Source organism: Oncorhynchus kisutch, unplaced genomic scaffold (genome assembly GCF_002021735.2).
Source record: "Oncorhynchus kisutch isolate 150728-3 unplaced genomic scaffold, Okis_V2 scaffold874, whole genome shotgun sequence".
NCBI lineage: Eukaryota > Metazoa > Chordata > Actinopteri > Salmoniformes > Salmonidae > Oncorhynchus > Oncorhynchus kisutch.
In genome coordinates this window covers 31,648-55,980 of record NW_022262819.1, presented here as the reverse complement: position 1 = coordinate 55,980, position 24,333 = coordinate 31,648, and the positions used below count along the sequence as shown (strand labels likewise).

Here is a 24,333-nt window from a genome sequence, read left to right as displayed (position 1 = left end):
AAAGTCTCAAAGTCTTTGTCCCGCTCCCTATTACTTGTCCGATGTTTATCCCCAGAAATGCATATTAAAGTTACAGTCTAGACACTGAGTGGGTTTCTTCTGACGTCAGAGGCACTGGTGTTTAAAACAACCTGCATCAGGGCTGAGGTTTTTTATACTACTGTTTTTTTATAAAGCAAAATATGTATTTCTGACATCAAAGTCATCAGTCTGGACAAATATATTTCATTGTCTAAATTCATTTGCACATTATACGAGTTAAAAAGACACGTGGAAAAGAGAGGGCGCATTTTGGAGAGGCGTTTTGGGGGCATTTTAACAAATTAAACATGGTAGTGTGGCTCGCCCTATAAGCCTCCAGCCTACTGCCTGTGCTTACCAATCAATTGGTACATTGAAACAGTGCAAGGCTACGTTACTATAGCGAGGAGACCTGCAGGCTCGCTTTATCTCCGGATATTGGGACCTCTCTACAATGTCATTTCCACAATTCGGATATCCCTACTCGTCTGCACCACAAGTAAGTTACCTTCTCGCTTATCAACTGAATATTCGGTCAGATTTCATCACTATTGATTCTTATATTGATTAAATGTTGATCATGTGATTCACTTTCAACAAGAAAGGAGACAGCATTGTATATTAATGCACTGTATCGGAATTGTATTATGTTACCGTAAATGGCTCATGATACCTGCTCTTTGAACGGTAAAGGTAAGGAGGGTAACCAGAACCAGGCGCAGTCCGACCTATCGTCAACTGATTTCTACTAGTTAATAGCCTCGGAACGTGTGTTTTTCATCTGATATCCAACATGCCGACCTGTTTTGTGGACATGCGGTGCTGTTGTGTCGGGGGCTGGATAGATAACCCAACTGGTGTCTTTTTGGCAATCATCCAGAACATGTCTTTTGGGAAAACGCATATGGGGATTCTGGAAACATTTGACATATTTTAATTATAAGGGTTGTTTTGCAATTAGCCTAAGCATCAATACCACTAATTCACTGTATTCAATTTTTTTTATTGCCCACTGTACGTTGTAAATAAGTTGTTATGTTCTTGCATTTCAGTTCCTCATGACAACCAACTCGTTGACAACTTGCTGCGAGTCAAGCGGCAGAAGCATCGCTGACTCCAGGGTGACAGCCTCCGCCCAGACGCCGGTCTACTGCCCAGTGTACGAGAGCCGGTTGTTGGCCACCGCCAGACAAGAGCTGAGCTCCGCAGCTGCTCTGGGGGTGTATGGGAACCCGTACACCGGGAGTCAAGGCTATGGAAATTACGTTACTTATGGAACCGACGCGTCTGCTTTTTACTCGCTGGTATGGTTACTATAATATAGTATGATATCATAATAATTCTACTCATCTCTCCATGGCAGTGACGCTGTATCTATAGCATGTAGCCTACAGTCACAGAGCTGTATCCATATATCCTATAATCACAGAGCTGTATCTATATAGCCTATAGCCTAGTCACAGAGCTGTATCTATATAGCCTATAGTCACAGAGCTGTATCTATATAGCCTACAGTCACAGAGCTGTATCTATATAGCCTATAGTCACAGAGCTGTATCTATATAGCCTATAGTCTAGTCACAGAGCTGTATCTATATAGCCTATAGCCTAGTCACAGAGCTGTATCTATATAGCCGATAGCCTAGTCACTGAGCTGTATCTATATAGCCTACAGTCACAGAGCTGTATCTATATAGCCTATAGCCTAGTCACAGAGCTGTATCTATATTGCCTATAGTCACAGAGCTGTATCTATATAGCCTATAGCCTAGTCACAGAGCTGTATCTATATAGCCTATAGTCTAGTCACAGAGATGTATCTATATAGCCTATAGTCTAGTCACAGAGCTGTATCTATATAGCCTATAGTCACAGAGCTGTATCTATATAGCCTCCAGTCACAGAGCTGTATCTATATAGCCTACAGCCTAGTCACAGAGATGTATCTATATAGCCTATAGCCTAGTCACAGAGATGTATCTATATAGCCTATAGTCTAGTCACAGAGCTGTATCTATATAGCCTATAGCCTAGTCACAGAGCTGTATCTATATAGCCTATAGTCTAGTCACAGAGCTGTATCTATATTGCCTATAGTTACAGAGCTGTATCTATATAGCCTCCAGTCACAGAGCTGTATCTATATAGCCTATAGTCACAGAGCTGTATCTATATAGCCTACAGTCACAGAGCTGTATCTATATAGCCTATAGTCACAGAGCTGTATCTATATAGCCTATAGTCTAGTCACAGAGCTGTATCTATATAACATATAGTCACAGAGCTGTATCTATATAGCCTATAGCCTAGTCATAGAGCTGTATCTATATAGCCTATAGTCACAGAGCTGTATCTATATAGCCTATAGTCACAGAGCTGTATCTATATAGCCTATAGTCACAGAGCTGTATCTATATTGCCTATAGTCACAGAGCTGTATCTATATAACATATAGTCACAGAGCTGTATCTATATTGCCTATAGTCTAGTCACAGAGCTGTATCTATATAGCCTATAGTCACTGAGCTGTATCTATATAGCCTATAGTCTAGTCACAGAGCTGTATCTATATAGCCTATAGTCACTGAGCTGTATCTATATAGCCTTTAGTCACAGAGCTGTATCTATATAGCCTATAGTCACAGAGCTGTATCTATATAGCCTATAGCCTAGTCACAGAGATGTATCTATATAGCCTATAGTCTAGTCACAGAGATGTATCTGTATAGACTACAGTCACAGAACTGTATCTATATAGCCTATAGTCACAGAGCTGTATCTATATAGCCTATAGTCACAGAGCTGTATCTATATAGCCTTTAGCCTAGTCATAGAGCTGTATCTATATAGCCTATAGTCTAGTCACAGAGCTGTATCTATATAGCCTATAGCCTAGTCACAGAGATGTATCTGTATAGACTACAGTCTAAAGTCACAGGACGCCGCTTTACACACACGGTCTGACTGTTCTTGATGCACAAAACCTGTCTTCACAGTGAAACAACTGCAGGCTATGACTGAATAGCCAAGTGCAACTTTTAATGAAAAAGTTGAGTTTGGCAAGTGATAGTGTCAGGTGAAAATATGTACTGTAACCTGCAATATGCCACCTATGTTAAGAATGGATTTCTTTAATTCTTTAACTACAACTTATACTACAGTGTGCTCGATTATGTCTCTGTCATTGTTTCCCTGTATTCATTAGTTAGAATGCCTACAATAACACAGATATAACTTGACTTTGCTATTGAACAACATGTTTAGTTACTGTTATTGTGTTTGTGTGTGTGTATTGAAATGGGAACACTAGACTTTATGAGTGAAATTATTAAAACACATACATGATTAAGAAACAGTATACCTGTTAATAAGAAACAGTATACATGTTATTAAGAAACAGTATACATGTTATTAAGAAACAGTATACATGTTATTAAGAAACAGTATACATGTTAATAAGAAACAGTATACATGTTAATAAGTAACAGTATACATGTTAATAAGAAACAGTATACATGTTATTAAGAAACCTTATACATGTTATTAAGAAACAGTGTACATGTTATTAAGAAACAGTATACATGTTAATAAGAAACAGTATACATGTTATTAAGAAACAGTATACATGTTATTAAGAAACAGTATACATGTTATTAAGAAACAGTATACATGTTAATAAGTAACAGTATACATGTTATTATATATTTAAGTATAACAGTCCATTAATGTCAATAGTGTCACATTTTCCTGACTGACAGTCTGTCTTGTTGCAGGGGACATTCGATACCAAAGATGCAACAGCTCCCGCGCATGCAGGGATAACCCAGGCTACAGCGTACTACCCCATTGACCCCACTCTGGGACATTATCAGTACGACAGGTAGGGTTACTATAATAATAACAATAATAATAATGTACTACCCCATTGACCCCACTCTGGGACATTATCAGTACGACAGGTAGGGTTACTATAATAATAACAATAATAATAATGTACTACCCCATTGACCCCACTCTGGGACATTATCAGTACGACAGGTAGGGTTACTATAATAATAACAATAATAATAATGTACTACCCCATTGACCCCACTCTGGGACATTATCAGTACGACAGGTAGGGTTACTATAATAATAACAATAATAATAATGTACTACCCCATTGACCCCACTCTGGGACATTATCAGTACGACAGGTAGGGTTACTATAATAATAACAATAATAATAATGTACTACCCCATTGACCCCACTCTGGGACATTATCAGTACGACAGGTAGGGTTACTATAATAATAACAATAATAATAATGTACTACCCCATTGACCCCACTCTGGGACATTATCAGTACGACAGGTAGGGTTACTATAATAATAATAATAGTAATAATAAGAATTGTGTACTACCTATATGACCTTACTCTTGCACAGTACTAATATGACAGCTATGGTTAACATAATAATATTAATAATAATCATAATAATGATAAGATTCACCATAATAATCATAATAATAACAATAATGATAACAGCAATAAGAATAAGAATAACAATGAGAATAATAATCATCATCAAATTATTATTATTATTAATAATAAAACAAACAATAATGATGATTGTAATAATATTCCTAATAGTAATAATGTTAATATAATTTACTATGTGTGTAATCCTGCTCAGTACCAGTATGCCAGGTATGGTTACTATAATAATAATAATTTACTATGTGTGTAATCCTGCTCAGTACCAGTATGCCAGGTATGGTTACTATAATAATAATAATTTACTATGTGTGTAATCCTGCTCAGTACCAGTATGCCAGGTATGGTTACTATAATAATAATAATTTACTATGTGTGTAATCCTGCTCAGTACCAGTATGCCAGGTATGGTTACTATAATAATAATAATTTACTATGTGTGTAATCCTGCTCAGTACCAGTATGCCAGGTATGGTTACTATAATAATAATAATTTACTATGTGTGTAATCCTGCTCAGTACCAGTATGCCAGGTATGGTTACTATAATAATAATAATTTACTATGTGTGTAATCCTGCTCAGTACCAGTATGCCAGGTATGGTTACTATAATAATAATAATTTACTATGTGTGTGATCCTGCTCAGTACCAATATGCCAGGTATGGTTACTATAATAATAATAATTTACTATGTGTGTAATCCTGCTCAGTACCAGTATGCCAGGTATGGTTACTATAATAATAATAATTTACTATGTGTGTAATCCTGCTCAGTACCAGTATGCCAGGTATGGTTACTATAATAATAATAATTTACTATGTGTGTGATCCTGCTCAGTACCAGTATGCCAGGTATGGTTACTATAATAATAATAATTTACTATGTGTGTAATCCTGCTCAGTACCAGTATGCCAGGTATGGTTACTATAATAATAATAATTTACTATGTGTGTAATCCTGCTCAGTACCAGTATGCCAGGTATGGTTACTATAATAATAATAATTTACTATGTGTGTAATCCTGCTCAGTACCAGTATGCCAGGTATGGTTACTATAATAATAATAATTTACTATGTGTGTGATCCTGCTCAGTACCAGTATGCCAGGTATGGTTACTATAATAATAATAATTTACTATGTGTGTAATCCTGCTCAGTACCAGTATGCCAGGTATGGTTACTATAATAATAATAATTTACTATGTGTGTAATCCTGCTCAGTACCAGTATGCCAGGTATGGTTACTATAATAATAATAATTTACTATGTGTGTGATCCTGCTCAGTACCAGTATGCCAGGTATGGTTACTATAATAATAATAATTTACTATGTGTGTGATCCTGCTCAGTACCAATATGAGTTAGCGACATTACACACATAATTATGTTCTGTCAAATGGTAGCCCATTTCCCAATCCTTCATATGTGTGTTCACTGACATAAGTCACCTTACCTGTAAGTTAACAACTATTAGAAAACCCCCTGTCTGTTAGAGTACTGGCTTCCAAATGGTCTGTGAATTTCATGCCTGATCAAATTCATAGGATTAGTTGATGAGTTGCCAAACTTGAAACTGTTCTTATTGAAGTGTATAATAGGCTTACATGAACTCCACTAGAGAAGTCGGACATAGTTATATCCCTGGGCTTAGCCTCCAGGAGGACCCAAAGTGCTGAATATTACACTAATGCTTTAGGCCCTTTCACCTGGGGCTGCATCATTACACTCAATCAGACAATTCTCCAGTCTGTTTGCCCCAGTCTTCTGGATGGAGAGACAGCTAGCTTAGCGGTGCCCTGTGTTTACTCACCTAGCAGTCAGTCTTCTGGATGGAGAGACAGCTAGCTTAGCGGTGCTCTGTGTCTATTCACCTAGCAGTCAGTCTTCTGGATGGAGAGACAGCTAGCCTGTGGGTGCCCTGTGTTTACTCACCTAACAGTCAGTCTTCTGGATGGAGAGACAGCTAGCTTAGCGGTGCTCTGAGTTTATTCACCTAGCAGTCAGTCTTCAGGATGGAGAGACAGCTAGCCTATGGGTGCCCTGTGTTTACTCACCTAACAGGGCTTGAGCACACTCATATAGGGACATTATTATTTTGTAAAAGCTCCCTGGGGGTATGTTGGGCTGCAGTGTACTGCTAGATGAATCAACACTATGCATTTCTAATGGACAGGACACAAGGAGTTGTTATCTTGCCTCTCTTCTGCTACAGGACCCTATATATAGATATATAGGCCTACTGTTACATAGAAACATTGTTGTAACTCATCTTCACTACTAGATATGGCTGTATGGATGGAGGGACCAGGAGGAAGAACGCCACCCGGGAGACAACCAGCACACTGAAGGCCTGGCTACAGGAGCACAGGAAGAACCCCTACCCCACCAAGGGAGAGAAGATCATGTTGGCCATCATTACTAAAATGACCCTGACGCAGGTGTCCACCTGGTTTGCAAACGCCAGGAGGAGGCTGAAGAAGGAGAACAAGATGACGTGGCCTCCGAGGAACAAGTGTTCTGATGAGAAGAGATATGATGAGGATGATGAGGCGTCTCAGGAGGAGAACATCAACAGTGAGAACAACGATGATGGTCAGTCCTGGTTCTTTATACAACAAATTAACAGTGTTCTAGTCCTGGTTCTTCATGTAACAAATTAACAGTGTTCTAGTGATGATTCTTTATGTAACAAATTAACAGTGTTCTAGTCCTGGTTCTTTATGTAAAACACTAACAGGTGAATAGTCCTGGTTCTTCATTTTATTTTTAACTAGGCAAGTCAGTTAAGAACAAATTCTTATTTATAATGATGGCCTAGGAACAGTGGGTTAACTGCCTTGTTCAGGGGCGGAATGACAGATGTTTACCTTGTCAGCTCGGGGATTCGATCCAGCAACCTTTCGGTTACTTGTCCACTAGGCTACCTGCTGCCCTTTATGCAACACATTAACAGTGGAATAGACCTTTACCAGAGGAAGTATGACCCTAAATGTATCATGGAAATGGCTTAATGGCCTAATGGAAATGAAAACACTTTGGGCTGCTTTAGGATGTTTTTTAGATACATTAAAAAGTGAACTGAAAAGCTTGTATGCACAAGATGCACATACATCTAGTTACCACAATGTTACCATGTTATGACCCATTTATTCTGCTGTAATGCAAAGTGCTATGAAACTGCATGGACATCTACCTCATCTTCTTTGAATAGGCATATCTGCCAGGCCTAAGCTCGTTTCAATGATGTGATGCTGAATGCTTCAATGACATTTGACAGTGATACTTTGTATTACAGTTTGATTCCCCTCTTATCGCTGATGTCTCATATCCGTTAATTTCCAGAGAAAGATAAGGATCTCGTGCTGAGTGACCTGGATGACTTCGACATGATCGAATCAGAGAGCTCGGAGTGCGAGCTCAAACACCAGTACCTCATGAACACTCACATGACGACAACTGACTGTTCGAACGACCATCTGAAGGACACATCTTTAAAGATCAGCATACCCGTGTCCCTGGGCGGGGAGCAGCAGCACAGTAAAACCTCACCAGAGGGCTGCGACAGCCGGCAGGGGAAAGCTTGCTACCAACAACAGATACTGGACGGCAAACCACGGATTTGGTCGTTGGCCCAGACGGCCACGTCTCTGAACCAGGCGGAGTACCCGTCCTGTATGTTGAGGTGTCAGCCTCAGCCGGGCCTGCCCGCCTCTCCGGCCGCCTCCTCCCCTATCACGGTTCTAGACAGACGGCAGGACTCTCCCGTTACAACTCTCAGAAACTGGGTGGATGGGGTTTTCCATGACCCGTTGTTCAGACACAGTACTTTGAACCAGGCCCTGACCAACACCACGGTCTCGTGGACCACGACCACCAAGGGTTCGATACTAGAGACCGGTGCTCTGGAAAGTTCTGTTGGGAGCGTCAAAGGACTTCCGTCTCTACAGCACCAAGACTCCACTAAGGACAATATGAATTTCCCTAAAACTGTTAACAAACACTTCTGCTCTTAACACACCAAACCTGCTTTAGTTTATTATTCTGTGGGGGTTACTTTTTTGTTGTTGCAAGGATATATTTATGTAATCATATTGACATTTCACTGGTGAAACTTCCAAACAGGATTCGTTTGAGCGTATTGCTATTTCGTTAAAAAGCACGTAGGCCCGCCTACAAATCTACTGTATCTAAATGTATAACTGACAGTTAACATTAGAAATATGTTTTTTTACACTATTCTTTTTCTTATAGCATGCAGATGTTAATCATTTCTATTAAACATTCTTTAAAAAACAGCCGTCATTAATCGATGGTTTGTGAGTATCACTGATGAAAGAAAAAAGTCACAAATAACCAGTTCTCCTAAAATTGAAGGAGTGTGTTTCAAGTTTGTTCACAAATAAAACGTCGGTTTCTGATGAGATCGTGTTCAGATTGCGTCAATGATGGTCGCTGTCCAATGTGATGAAATTATAGCCTATAACGTTTAAGAATTTGCGATAACAAAATTATCTTTGCGTCTTCATCGCCTTGTCTTTAGCTTATCCTATATTTTTATTTGCTTTTGTCGCCGTTAAGAGATCGTCCGAAGTAGAGAAATACAATGTTTACCATTTCGTTCTGGCAAGTGTTGCTTTATAGGTCTATTCACAAGGACCTATTTCTTCAAACACGCATAATTCAAGCCAATAATGACTGACAGTACAGAAAACGTTATGTTTTTTAAAGCTGTTAAATCTATAATCATAAATGTAGTTTTTGAGTCAGTCAACGTCTCCTCTCTCACAGTGACAGGGGGATGAGAGAGAGAGAGAGAGAGAGAGAGAGAGAGAGAGAGAGAGAGAAACAGCCTTCAACAATAATACCAGCTGGCGGGAGATGTGGCTTATTACTCCGCCATAAATAGCCTATAATTGGGATATATTCCTTCATAGCTCTGTCAGACTATCGATCTCCACTCCTCCTGATAATACGATGGAGACATCTAAACCTGATCTTTGATCTCTGATCCAGCTGGAAGAGGGCTCACTTATTCCATGTGGCCGCTAATATTGGCAACAGCCGAGATCATCTGGAGTCAAGTTTTCATCCAGACACTAACCCCTCAATTCTGAGTGCTCTCCAGCCGCCTGCTGAAGGGCTTTACCAGAAGACACGTCTTGGAGTGAAAAGGGCAACGGAACCTGAATTAGTTGTTCCAGATAAAAGGGCAAAAATAAAGAGTGGAGGGTACTTGACAGTAATGGCCTGTGTGAGCTCCTAGGGGACAGCGGGCCTGAGAGGGAAAGAGAGCTCCTCAGAGAGAAAGCTGCTCTGAGAGAGATGAGGCGTTTTAATGTGAAGCCAAACGATTGAGATCTTCCCTGGAACAAGTAGAACAGAGCTGCCGGCTGGACAAAGTATTTATCCTGTCTGGATGTTTTTATTTGTTCTGCCGGACCAGTTTTACCTTCAGCACCATATTGATATTGTAGCAGGATAGAGAAGTTGGCGTTATTTTTTGTCATTTTATTTTACCTTTATTTTACTAGGCAAGTCAGTTAAGAACAAATTCTTATTTTCAATGACGGACTAGGAACTGTGGGTTAACCGCCTGTTCAGGGGCAGAACGACAGATTTGTACCTTGTCAGCTCCGGGGTTTGAACTTGCAACCTTCCGGTTATACCGAAACATAACAGGCATTTACAATTCAATAGCAACTGAAATACAAGAGACAGCAATATGACTTGGTGGGAACATTTAACAAGCATGTTATTGTTTTTATTTTAGGGACTAAAACAGGTATGTCTTCCTTTCAATGAGCACACGGGAAGCAAGATGCTTTCGAGATTTGTGTCAAATATAAACATACAAAAATAGACTACATATTTTACAAATGGTCACCGATAAACTGAAAGATCAATTCATATTTGTAAGAGAATAACATTGAGGACAATTCTACTGAACTTTTTCACCAAAGGGGCGATTACCCTTTTCTATTTCAGCAGAAAAAGAGAGCGAGAGAGAGAAGTGTTTTTTAACAGGCAGACCAAATCATTCATCCGTAGCGAATTCAAACACACAGAGGAGCGGAGGGTAAATTAGCAGCGCTGCCTTCTACATAGAGACCAAATAAAAGTGTAATCAGCGACGCGTTGCTTTTCATTAAGCGGGTTTGACAGGAGCATATTCCGCTTCGACAGGGGAGCAGGACCCAGGAAATAAACTACTGTCAGACTCAGAGTCATAAGATAATTCCTTCAGCTCCATTAACAACTCTTAGCCGCAGGAAACGGGCTCCCAGAAAACATCTCCAAATCTAAAAGCGCTATCGACCTGCAGCCCTCTGCTGATGGTTCCGAGAGGGGTTTTTCAACTTAAGGGACGTCGCCGTCCAGCAGAGGTAATAGACTTTGACACAACACATTAACTGGGAAATAAGACGGAGGAGAAGAGCAGCCCCAGTTAAACGACACTTAAACGTTACCTATTAGAGGTTTAAAACTTAAATAAGATGTAAGCCCAAGGTGCCTCCAGACACACATTATAATAAAATAGCTCATCATCGAATGTAGAAATGATTAGGGACGAATAAGAGCAGACATATACCATAGGTATATCTAACGTCTGAGGTACACAAGTAAGCAAACGGTCCTTTTTGAAATATTATATTGTGGATGTTTGAAATAATCTATTTCTTATCTGTCGTGTAACTGCAGTTGAGACCACAATGTCAAGGATAATTTGTAGACAACATAAATTACTGACCAGGAGATTTATTCACTTAATTTGAGGATCAACTGACGCTGTGGTGTCTAACTGAAACAAATCGGACTGTTTCTTATAGCTGTATAATATGCTGTATGTGTATGAAGAGTAAAGATAAAAACAGCTCGGACGATGTTTTAATGATGAAAATGTTTCAAAAATATTCTCAGGATTCAGGACATTTTGTCCAGAAGTGTTTGGGCCAACACACTGTCTCCCCAGAGAACACAGATCACATTAATACGACAGTCATAAATATATTTACACATCATTACACTCGGAATAATGACTGGGTTTCTGTATAGTACTTTGTGACATCGGCTGTTGTAAAAATGGCTTTATAAATACATTTCATTGATTGATTGATTGATTGATTGATTGCTACTTTAATTGACATTTGAATCTATTAATTCGATATTCAGGTATTAAATGTACAAAAAGGGGTTTGAGAAAAAATGTAATGAAGAGGAAGGAAGACTGCGAGACCTTTTTGTTCAATCTATTTTCAACTGCTCCAACAAACACACAGAAATCACAATAAACACATTCCAAAGGCCCAAAGGTATAGAATCACAGCCCCCAAATACTTCGTCCACTTCCACTGTCCTCCATGAGTTGGTCAATCATTTCCTTATTTAGAGATGTGAAGATGGCTACAGAGTGAACTGGAAAGTGATATGAGCCAGTTACAGGGTTAGATATCAACTGGTTACAGGGTTAGATATGAGATGGTTACAGGGTTAGATATCAACTGGTTATAGGGTTAGAAATGAGATTGTTACAGGATTAGATATCAACTGGTTATAGGGTTAGATATTAACTGGTTATAGGGTTAGATATGAGATGGTTATAGGGTTAGATATGAGATGGTTATAGGGTTAGATATCAACTGGTTATAGGGTTAGATATGAGATGGTTACAGGGTTAGATATCAGCTGGTTACAGGGTTAGATATCAACTGGTTATAGCGTTAGATATGAGATGGTTACAGGGTTAGATATGAGATGGTTACAGGGTTAGATATGAGATTGTTACAGGATTAGATATCAACTGGTTATAGGGTTAGATATGAGATGGTTATAGGGTTAGATATCAGCTGGTTATAGGGTTAGATATGAGATGGTTATAGGGTTAGATATCAGATGGTAATAGGGTTAGATGTGAGATGGTTATAGAGTTAGATATCAACTGGTTATAGGGTTAGATATCAACTGGTTATAGGGTTAGATATCAACTGGTTATAGGGTTAGATATCAACTGGTTATAGGGTTAGATATCAACTGGTTATAGGGTTAGATATCAACTGGTTATAGGGTTAGATATCAACTGGTTATAGGGTTAGATATGAGATGGTTCCAGGGTTAGATGTGAGATGGTTACAGGGTTAGATATCAGCTGGTTATAGGGTTAGATATCAACTGGTTATAGGGTTAGATATGAGATGGTTATAGGGTTAGATATCAACTGGTTATAGGGTTAGATATCAACTGGTTATAGGGTTAGATATCAGCTGGTTATAGGGTTAGATATCAACTGGTTATAGGGTTAGATATGAGATGGTTACAGGGTTAGATATCAGCTGGTTACAGGGTTAGATATCAACTGGTTATAGCGTTAGATATGAGATGGTTACAGGGTTAGATATGAGATCGTTACAGGGTTAGATATCAACTGGTTATAGGGTTAGATATGAGATGGTTACAGGGTTAGATATGAGATGGTTACAGGGTTAGATATCAACTGGTTATAGGGTTAGATATGAGATGGTTATAGGGTTAGATATCAACTGGTTATAGGGTTAGATATCAACTGGTTATAGGGTTAGATATCAGCTGGTTATAGGGTTAGATATCAACTGGTTATAGGGTTAGATATGAGATGGTTACAGGGTTAGATATCAGCTGGTTACGGGGTTAGATATCAACTGGTTATAGGGTTAGATATGAGATGGTTACAGGGTTAGATATCAACTGGTTATAGGGTTAGATATGAGATGGTTACAGGGTTAGATATGAGATGGTTATAGGGTTAGAAATGAGATGGTTACAGGGTTAGATATGAGATGGTTATAGGGTTAGATATGAGATGGTTATAGGATTAGATATCAACTGGTTATAGGGTTATATATGAGATGGTTACAGTGTTAGATATCAGCTGGTTGTACGGGTAGATATCAGCTGGTTATAGGGTTAGATATCAGCTGCTTATAGGATTAGATATCAACTGGTTATAGGGTTATATATGAGATGGTTACAGGGTTAGATATCAGCTGGTTATACGGGTAGATATCAGCTGGTTATAGGGTTAGATATCAGCTGGTTATAGGGTTAGATATCAACTGGTTACAGGGTTAGATATGAGATGGTTACAGGGTTAGATATCAACTGGTTATAAGGTTAGATATCAACTGGTTATAGGCTTAGATATGAGATGGTTATAGGGTTAGATATCAACTGGTTATAGGGTTAGATATCAACTGGTTATAGGGTTAGATATCAGCTGGTTATAGGGTTAGATATGAGATGGTTATAGGGTTAGATATGAGATGCTTACAGGGTTAGATATCAACTGGTTATAGGGTTAGATATCAGCTGGTTACTGGGTTAGATATGAGATGGTTACAGGGTTAGATATGAGATGGTTACAGGGTTAGATATCAGCTGGTTACAGGGTTAGATATCAACTGGTTATAGGCTTAGATATGAGATGGTTATAGGGTTAGATATCAACTGGTTACAGGGTTTGATATCAACTGGTTATAGGCTTAGATATCAACTGGTTACAGGGTTAGATATCAACTGGTTACAGGGTTAGATATAAACTGGTTATAGGCTTAGATATGAGATGGTTACAAGGTTTGATATGAGATGGTTACAGGGTTAGATATCAGCTGGTAATAGGGATAGCTATGAGATGGGTACAGGGTTAGATATAAGATGGTTATAGGGTTAGATATCAGCTGGTTATAGGGTTAGATATGAGATGGTTATAGGGTTAGATATCAACTGGTTATAGGGTTAGATGTGAGATGGTTACAGGGTTAGATATGAGATGGTTACAGGTTTAGATATCAACTGGTTACAGGGTTTGATATCAACTGGTTACAGGGTTAGATATCAACTGGTTATAGGGTTAGATATCAACTGGTTATAGGGTTAGATATCAGCTGGTTACAGGGTTAGATATGAGATGGTTACAGGGTTAGATATCAACTGGTTATAGGGTTAGATATGAGATGGTTATAGGTTTAGATATCAACTGGTTATAGGGTTAGATATGAGATGGTTTCAGGGTTAGATATCAACTGGTTATAGGGTTAGATATCAACTGGTTATAGGGTTAGATGTGAGATGGTTACAGGGTTAGATATGAGATGGTTACAGGTTTAGATATCAACTGGTTATAGGGTTAGATATGAGATGGTTACAGGGTTAGATATGAGATGGTTAAAGGGTTAGATATGAGATGGTTAAAGGGTTAGATGTGAGATGGTTACAGGGTTAGATATCAGCTGGTTACAGGGTTAGATATGAGATGGTTACAGGGTTAGATATGAGATGGTTACAGGGTTAGATGTGAGATGGTTATAGGGTTAGATATGAGATGGTTACAGGGTTAGATATCAGCTGGTTACAGGGTTAGATATGAGATGGTTATAGGGTTAGATATCAGCTGGTTACAGGGTTAGATGTGAGATGGTTATAGGGTTAGATATGAGATGGTTACAGGGTTAGATATCAACTGGTTATAGGGTTAGATATTAGATGATTAAAGGGTTAGATATCAACTGGTTACAGGGTTAGATATGAGATGGTTACAGGGTTAGATATCAGCTGGTTATAGGCTTAGATATGAGATGGTTATAGGGTTAGATATCAACTGGTTATAGGGTTAGATATCAACTGGTTATAGGGTTAGATATCAGCTGGTTATAGGGTTAGATATGAGATGGTTATAGGTTTAGATATGAGATGGTTACAGGGTTAGATATCAACTGGTTATAGGGTTAGATATCAGCTGGTTACTGGGTTAGATATGAGATGGTTACAGGGTTAGATATGAGATGGTTACAGGGTTAGATATCAACTGGTTATAGGGTTAGATATGAGATGGTTATAGGGTTAGATATCAACTGGTTATAGGGTTAGATATCAACTGGTTATAGGGTTAGATATCAGCTGGTTATAGGGTTAGATATCAACTGGTTATAGGGTTAGATATGAGATGGTTACAGGGTTAGATATCAGCTGGTTACGGGGTTAGATATCAACTGGTTATAGGGTTAGATATGAGATGGTTACAGGGTTAGATATCAACTGGTTATAGGGTTAGATATGAGATGGTTACAGGGTTAGATATGAGATGGTTATAGGGTTAGATATGAGATGGTTACAGGGTTAGATATGAGATGGTTATAGGGTTAGATATGAGATGGTTATAGGATTAGATATCAACTGGTTATAGGGTTATATATGAGATGGTTACAGTGTTAGATATCAGCTGGTTGTACGGGTAGATATCAGCTGGTTATAGGGTTAGATATCAGCTGCTTATAGGATTAGATATCAACTGGTTATAGGGTTATATATGAGATGGTTACAGGGTTAGATATCAGCTGGTTATACGGGTAGATATCAGCTGGTTATAGGGTTAGATATCAGCTGGTTATAGGGTTAGATATCAACTGGTTACAGGGTTAGATATGAGATGGTTACAGGGTTAGATATCAACTGGTTATAAGGTTAGATATCAACTGGTTATAGGCTTAGATATGAGATGGTTATAGGGTTAGATATCAACTGGTTATAGGGTTAGATATCAACTGGTTATAGGGTTAGATATCAGCTGGTTATAGGGTTAGATATGAGATGGTTATAGGGTTAGATATGAGATGCTTACAGGGTTAGATATCAACTGGTTATAGGGTTAGATATCAGCTGGTTACTGGGTTAGATATGAGATGGTTACAGGGTTAGATATGAGATGGTTACAGGGTTAGATATCAGCTGGTTACAGGGTTAGATATCAACTGGTTATAGGCTTAGATATGAGATGGTTATAGGGTTAGATATCAACTGGTTACAGGGTTTGATATCAACTGGTTACAGGGTTAGATATCAACTGGTTATAGGCTTAGATATCAACTGGTTACAGGGTTAGATATCAACTGGTTACAGGGTTAGATATAAACTGGTTATAGGCTTAGATATGAGATGGTTACAAGGTTTGATATGAGATGGTTACAGGGTTAGATATCAGCTGGTAATAGGGATAGCTATGAGATGGTTACAGGGTTAGATATAAGATGGTTATAGGGTTAGATATCAGCTGGTTATAGGGTTAGATATGAGATGGTTATAGGGTTAGATATCAACTGGTTATAGGGTTAGATGTGAGATGGTTACAGGGTTAGATATGAGATGGTTACAGGTTTAGATATCAACTGGTTACAGGGTTTGATATCAACTGGTTACAGGGTTAGATATCAACTGGTTATAGGGTTAGATATCAACTGGTTATAGGGTTAGATATCAGCTGGTTCCAGGGTTAGATATGAGATGGTTACAGGGTTAGATATCAACTGGTTATAGGGTTAGATATGAGATGGTTATAGGTTTAGATATCAACTGGTTATAGAGTTAGATATGAGATGGTTTCAGGGTTAGATATCAACTGGTTATAGGGTTAGATATCAACTGGTTATAGGGTTAGATGTGAGATGGTTACAGGGTTAGATATGAGATGGTTACAGGTTTAGATATCAACTGGTTATAGGGTTAGATATGAGATGGTTACAGGGTTAGATATGAGATGGTTAAAGGGTTAGATATGAGATGGTTAAAGGGTTAGATGTGAGATGGTTACAGGGTTAGATATCAGCTGGTTACAGGGTTAGATATGAGATGGTTACAGGGTTAGATATGAGATGGTTACAGGGTTAGATGTGAGATGGTTATAGGGTTAGATATGAGATGGTTACAGGGTTAGATATCAGCTGGTTACAGGGTTAGATATGAGATGGTTATAGGGTTAGATATCAGCTGGTTACAGGGTTAGATGTGAGATGGTTATAGGGTTAGATATGAGATGGTTACAGGGTTAGATATCAACTGGTTATAGGGTTAGATATTAGATGATTAAAGGGTTAGATATCAACTGGTTACAGGGTTAGATATGAGATGGTTACAGGGTTAGATATCAGCTGGTTATAGGCTTAGATATGAGATGGTTATAGGGTTAGATATCAACTGGTTATAGGGTTAGATATCAACTGGTTATAGGGTTAGATATCAGCTGGTTATAGGGTTAGATATGAGATGGTTATAGGTTTAGATATGAGATGGTTACAGGGTTAGATATCAACTGGTTATAGGCTTAGATATCAGCTGGTTACTGGGTTAGATATGAGATGGTTACAGGGTTAGATATCAGCTGGTTACAGGGTTAGATATCAACTGGTTATAGGCTTAGATATGAGATGGTTATAGGGTTAGATATCAACTGGTTACAGGGTTTGATATCAACTGGTTACAGGGTTAGATATCAACTGGTTATAGGCTTAGATATCAACTGGTTACAGGGTTAGATATCAACTGGTTACAGGGTTAGATATCAACTGGTTATAGGCTTAGATATGAGATGGTTACAAGGTTTGATATGAGATGGTTACAGGGTTAGATATCAGCTGGTTATAGGGATAGCTATGAGATGGTTACAGGGTTAGATATAAGATGGTTATAGGGTTAGATATCAGCTGGTTATAGGGTTAGATATGAGATGGTTATAGGGTTAGATATCAACTGGTTATAGGGTTTGATATGAGATGGTTATAGGGTTAGATATCAACTGGTTATAGGGTTAGATATGAGATGGTTATAGGGTTAGATATGAGATGGTTACAGGGTTAGATATGAGATGGTTACAGGGTTAGATATCAGCTGGTTACAGGGTTAGATATCAACTGGTTATAGGGTTAGATATCAACTGGTTATAGGGTTAGATATCAGCTGGTTACAGGGTTAGATATCAACTGTTTATAGGGTTAGATATGAGATGGTTACAGGGTTAGATATCAGATGGTTATAGGGTTAGATATCAGCTGGTTATACGGTTAGATATCAACTGGTTATAGGGTTAGATATCAACTGGTTATAGGGTTAGATGTGAGATGGTTACAGGGTTAGATATGAGATGGTTACAGGTTTAGATATCAACTGGTTATAGGGTTAGATATGAGATGGTTACAGGGTTAGATATGAGATGGTTAAAGGGTTAGATATGAGATGGTTACAGGGTTAGATATGAGATGGTTCCAGGGTTAGATATCAACTGGTTATAGGGTTAGATATCAGCTGGTTACAGGGTTAGATGTGAGATGGTAAGAGGATTAGATATGAGATGGTTACAGGGTTAGATATCAGCTGGTTATAGGGTTATATATGAGATGGTTACAGGGTTAGATATCAGCTGGTTATACGGGTAGATATCAGCTGGTTATAGGGTTAGATATCAGCTGGTTATAGGGTTAGATATCAACTGGTTACAGGGTTAGATATGAGATGGTTACAGGGTTAGATATCAACTGGTTATAAGGTTAGATATCAACTGGTTATAGGCTTAGATATGAGATGGTTATAGGGTTAGATATCAACTGGTTATAGGGTTAGATATCAACTGGTTATAGGGTTAGATATCAGCTGGTTATAGGGTTAGATATGAGATGGTTATAGGGTTAGATATGAGATGCTTACAGGGTTAGATATCAACTGGTTATAGGGTTAGATATCAGCTGGTTACTGGGTTAGATATGAGATGGTTACAGGGTTAGATATGAGATGGTTACAGGGTTAGATATCAGCTGGTTACAGGGTTAGATATCAACTGGTTATAGGCTTAGATATGAGATGGTTATAGGGTTAGATATCAACTGGTTACAGGGTTTGATATCAACTGGTTACAGGGTTAGATATCAACTGGTTATAGGCTTAGATATCAACTGGTTACAGAGTTAGATATCAACTGGTTACAGGGTTAGATATAAACTGGTTATAGGCTTAGATATGAGATGGTTACAAGGTTTGATATGAGATGGTTACAGGGTTAGATATCAGCTGGTAATAGGGATAGCTATGAGATGGTTACAGGGTTAGATATAAGATGGTTATAGGGTTAGATATCAGCTGGTTATAGGGTTAGATATGAGATGGTTATAGGGTTAGATATCAACTGGTTATAGGGTTAGATGTGAGATGGTTACAGGGTTAGATATGAGATGGTTACAGGTTTAGATATCAACTGGTTACAGGGTTTGATATCAACTGGTTACAGGGTTAGATATCAACTGGTTATAGGGTTAGATATCAACTGGTTGTAGGGTTAGATATCAGCTGGTTACAGGGTTAGATATGAGATGGTTACAGGGTTAGATATCAACTGGTTATAGGGTTAGATATGAGATGGTTATAGGTTTAGATATCAACTGGTTATAGGGTTAGATATGAGATGGTTTCAGGGTTAGATATCAACTGGTTATAGGGTTAGATATCAACTGGTTATAGGGTTAGATGTGAGATGGTTACAGGGTTAGATATGAGATGGTTACAGGTTTAGATATCAACTGGTTATAGGGTTAGATATGAGATGGTTACAGGGTTAGATATGAGATGGTTAAAGGGTTAGATATGAGATGGTTAAAGGGTTAGATGTGAGATGGTTACAGGGTTAGATATCAGCTGGTTACAGGGTTAGATATGAGATGGTTACAGGGTTAGATATGAGATGGTTACAGGGTTAGATGTGAGATGGTTATAGGGTTAGATATGAGATGGTTACAGGGTTAGATATCAGCTGGTTACAGGGTTAGATATGAGATGGTTATAGGGTTAGATATCAGCTGGTTACAGGGTTAGATGTGAGATGGTTATAGGGTTAGATATGAGATGGTTACAGGGTTAGATATCAACTGGTTATAGGGTTAGATATTAGATGATTAAAGGGTTAGATATCAACTGGTTACAGGGTTAGATATGAGATGGTTACAGGGTTAGATATCAGCTGGTTATAGGCTTAGATATGAGATGGTTATAGGGTTAGATATCAACTGGTTATAGGGTTAGATATCAACTGGTTATAGGGTTAGATATCAGCTAGGTTATAGGGTTAGATATGAGATGGTTATAGGTTTAGATATGAGATGGTTACAGGGTTAGATATCAACTGGTTATAGGGTTAGATATCAGCTGGTTACTGGGTTAGATATGAGATGGTTACAGGGTTAGATATCAGCTGGTTACAGGGTTAGATATCAACTGGTTATAGGCTTAGATATGAGATGGTTATAGGGTTAGATATCAACTGGTTATAGTCTTAGATATGAGATGGTTATAGGGTTAGATATCAACTGGTTATAGGGTTAGATATCAACTGGTTATAGGGTTAGATATCAGCTAGGTTAAAGGGTTAGATATGAGATGGTTAAAGGGTTAGATGTGCGATGGTTACAGGGTTAGATATCAGCTGGTTACAGGGTTAGATATGAGATGGTTACAGGGTTAGATATGAGATGGTTACAGGGTTAGATGTGAGATGGTTATAGGGTTAGATATGAGATGGTTACAGGGTTAGATATCAGCTGGTTACAGGGTTAGATATGAGATGGTTATAGGGTTAGATATCAGCTGGTTACAGGGTTAGATGTGAGATGGTTATAGGGTTAGATATGAGATGGTTACAGGGTTAGATATCAACTGGTTATAGGGTTAGATATTAGATGATTAAAGGGTTAGATATCAACTGGTTACAGGGTTAGATATGAGATGGTTACAGGGTTAGATATCAGCTGGTTATAGGCTTAGATATGAGATGGTTATAGGGTTAGATATCAACTGGTTATAGGGTTAGATATCAGCTAGGTTATAGGGTTAGATATGAGATGGTTATAGGTTTAGATATGAGATGGTTACAGGGTTAGATATCAACTGGTTATAGGGTTAGATATCAGCTGGTTACTGGGTTAGATATGAGATGGTTACAGGGTTAGATATCAGCTGGTTACAGGGTTAGATATCAACTGGTTATAGGCTTAGATATGAGATGGTTATAGGGTTAGATATCAACTGGTTACAGGGTTTGATATCAACTGGTTACAGGGTTAGATATCAACTGGTTATAGGATTAGATATCAACTGGTTACAGGGTTAGATATCAACTGGTTACAGGGTTAGATATCAACTGGTTATAGGCTTAGATATGAGATGGTTACAAGGTTTGATATGAGATGGTTACAGGGTTAGATATCAGCTGGTTATAGGGATAGCTATGAGATGGTTACAGGGTTAGATATAAGATGGTTATAGGGTTAGATATCAGCTGGTTATAGGGTTAGATATGAGATGGTTATAGGGTTAGATATCAACTGGTTATAGGGTTTGATATGAGATGCTTATAGGGTTAGATATCAACTGGTTATAGGGTTAGATATGAGATGGTTATAGGGTTAGATATGAGATGGTTACAGGGTTAGATATGAGATGGTTACAGGGTTAGATATCAGCTGGTTACAGGGTTAGATATCAACTGGTTATAGGGTTAGATATCAACTGGTTATAGGGTTAGATATCAGCTGGTTACAGGGTTAGATATCAACTGTTTATAGGGTTAGATATGAGATGGTTACAGGGTTAGATATCAGATGGTTATAGGGTTAGATATCAGCTGGTTATAGGGTTAGATATCAACTGGTTATAGGGTTAGATATCAACTGGTTATAGGGTTAGATGTGAGATGGTTACAGGGTTAGATATGAGATGGTTACAGGTTTAGATATCAACTGGTTATAGGGTTAGATATGAGATGGTTACAGGGTTAGTTATCAGCTGGTTACAGGGTTAGATATGAGATGGTTACAGGGTTAGATATGAGATGGTTACAGGGTTAGATATGAGATGGTTATAGGGTTAGATATGAGATGGTTCCAGGGTTAGATATCAACTGGTTATAGGGTTAGATATCAGCTGGTTACAGGGTTAGATGTGAGATGGTAAGAGGATTAGATATGAGATGGTTACAGGGTTAGATATCAGCTGGTTACAGGGTTAGATGTGAGATGGTTATAGGGTTAGATATCAGCTTGTTACAGGGTTAGATATGAGATGGTTACAGGGTTAGATATCAACTGGTTATAGGGTTAGATGTCAGCTGGTTATAGGGTTAGATATGAGATGGTTACAGGGTTAGATATCAGCTGGTTATAGGGTTAGATATCAACTGGTTATAGGGTTAGATATCACCTGTTTATAGGGTTAGATGTGAGATGGTTACAGGGTTAGATATGAGATGGTTACAGGGTTAGATATCAACTGGTTATAGGGTTAGATATCAGCTGGTTATAGGGTTAGATATGAGATGGTTACAGGGTTAGATATCAGCTGGTTACAGGGTTAGATATCAACTGGTTATAGGCTTAGATATGAGATGGTTATAGGGTTAGATATCAACTGGTTACAGGGTTTGATATCAACTGGTTACAGGGTTAGATATCAACTGGTTATAGGCTTAGATATAAGATGGTTATAGGGTTAGATATCAGCTGGTTATAGGGTTAGATATCAACTGGTTACAGGGTTAGATATCAACTGGTTACAGGGTTAGATATCAACTGGTTACAGGGTTAGATATCAACTGGTTATTGGCTTAGATATACGATTGTTATAGGGTTAGATAACAGCTGGTTATAGGGTTAGATATGAGATGGTTATAGGGTTAGATATCAGATGGTTATAGGGTTAGATATGAGATGGTTATAGGGTTCGATATCAGCTGGTTATAGGGTTAGATATCAGTTGGTTATAGGGTTAGATATGAGATGGTTATAGGGTTAGATATGAGATGGTTACAGGGTTAGATATCAGATGGTTATAGGGTTAGATATCAACTGTTTATAGGGTTAGATATGAGACTGTTACAGGGTTAGATATCAGATGGTTATAGGGTTAGATATGAGATGGTTAAGGGCTAGATATCAGTTGGTTATAGGGTTAGATATGAGATTGTTATAGGGTTAGATAACAGCTGGTTATAGGGTTAGATATGAGATGGTTATAGGGTTAGATATCAGATGGTTATAGGGTTAGATATGTGATGGTTATAGGGTTCGATATCAGCTGGTTATAGGGTTAGATATGAGATGGTTATAGTGTTAGATATCAACTGGTTATAGGGTTAGATATGAGATGGTTATAGGGTTAGATATCAACTGGTTATAGGGTTAGATATGAGATGGTTATAGGGTTAGATATCAACTGGTTATAGGGTTAGATATGAGATGGTTACAGGGTTAGATATCAACTGGTTATAGGGTTAGATATCAACTGGTTATAGGGTTAGATGTGAGATGGTTACAGGGTTAGATATGAGATGGTTACAGGGTTAGATATCAGCTGGTTACAGGGTTAGATATGAGATGGTTACAGGGTTCGATATGGGATGGTTACAGGGTTAGATATTAGATGATTAAAGGGTTAGATATCAACTGGTTACAGGGTTAGATATGAGATGGTTACAGGGTTAGATATCAGCTGGTTATAGGCTTAGATATGAGATGGTTATAGGGTTAGATATCAACTGGTTATAGGGTTAGATATCAACTGGTTATAGGGTTAGATATCAGCTAGGTTATAGGGTTAGATATGAGATGGTTATAGGTTTAGATATGAGATGGTTACAGGGTTAGATATCAACTGGTTATAGGGTTAGATATCAGCTGGTTACTGGGTTAGATATGAGATGGTTACAGGGTTAGATATCAGCTGGTTACAGGGTTAGATATCAACTGGTTATAGGCTTAGATATGAGATGGTTATAGGGTTAGATATCAACTGGTTACAGGGTTTGATATCAACTGGTTACAGGGTTAGATATCAACTGGTTATAGGCTTAGATATCAACTGGTTACAGGGTTAGATATCAACTGGTTACAGGGTTAGATATCAACTGGTTATAGGCTTAGATATGAGATGGTTACAAGGTTTGATATGAGATGGTTACAGGGTTAGATATCAGCTGGTTATAGGGATAGCTATGAGAT

At 38.3% G+C, this 24,333-nt stretch overlaps 1 protein-coding gene across 1 annotated transcript; it reads left to right on the top strand.

Annotated features, from left to right (window-relative positions):
- Positions 1-475: 475 nt before the first annotated feature.
- LOC109877750 (iroquois-class homeodomain protein irx-4-A-like) lies at positions 476-8,794 on the top strand. Its single transcript, XM_020469950.2, has 5 exons — positions 476-520; positions 1,074-1,325; positions 3,795-3,901; positions 6,783-7,093; positions 7,844-8,794. Exons 1-5 carry the CDS (start codon positions 476-478, stop codon positions 8,512-8,514), a joined length of 1,386 nt encoding a protein of 461 aa, XP_020325539.1. The 3' UTR covers positions 8,515-8,794.
- Positions 8,795-24,333: the final 15,539 nt, after the last annotated feature.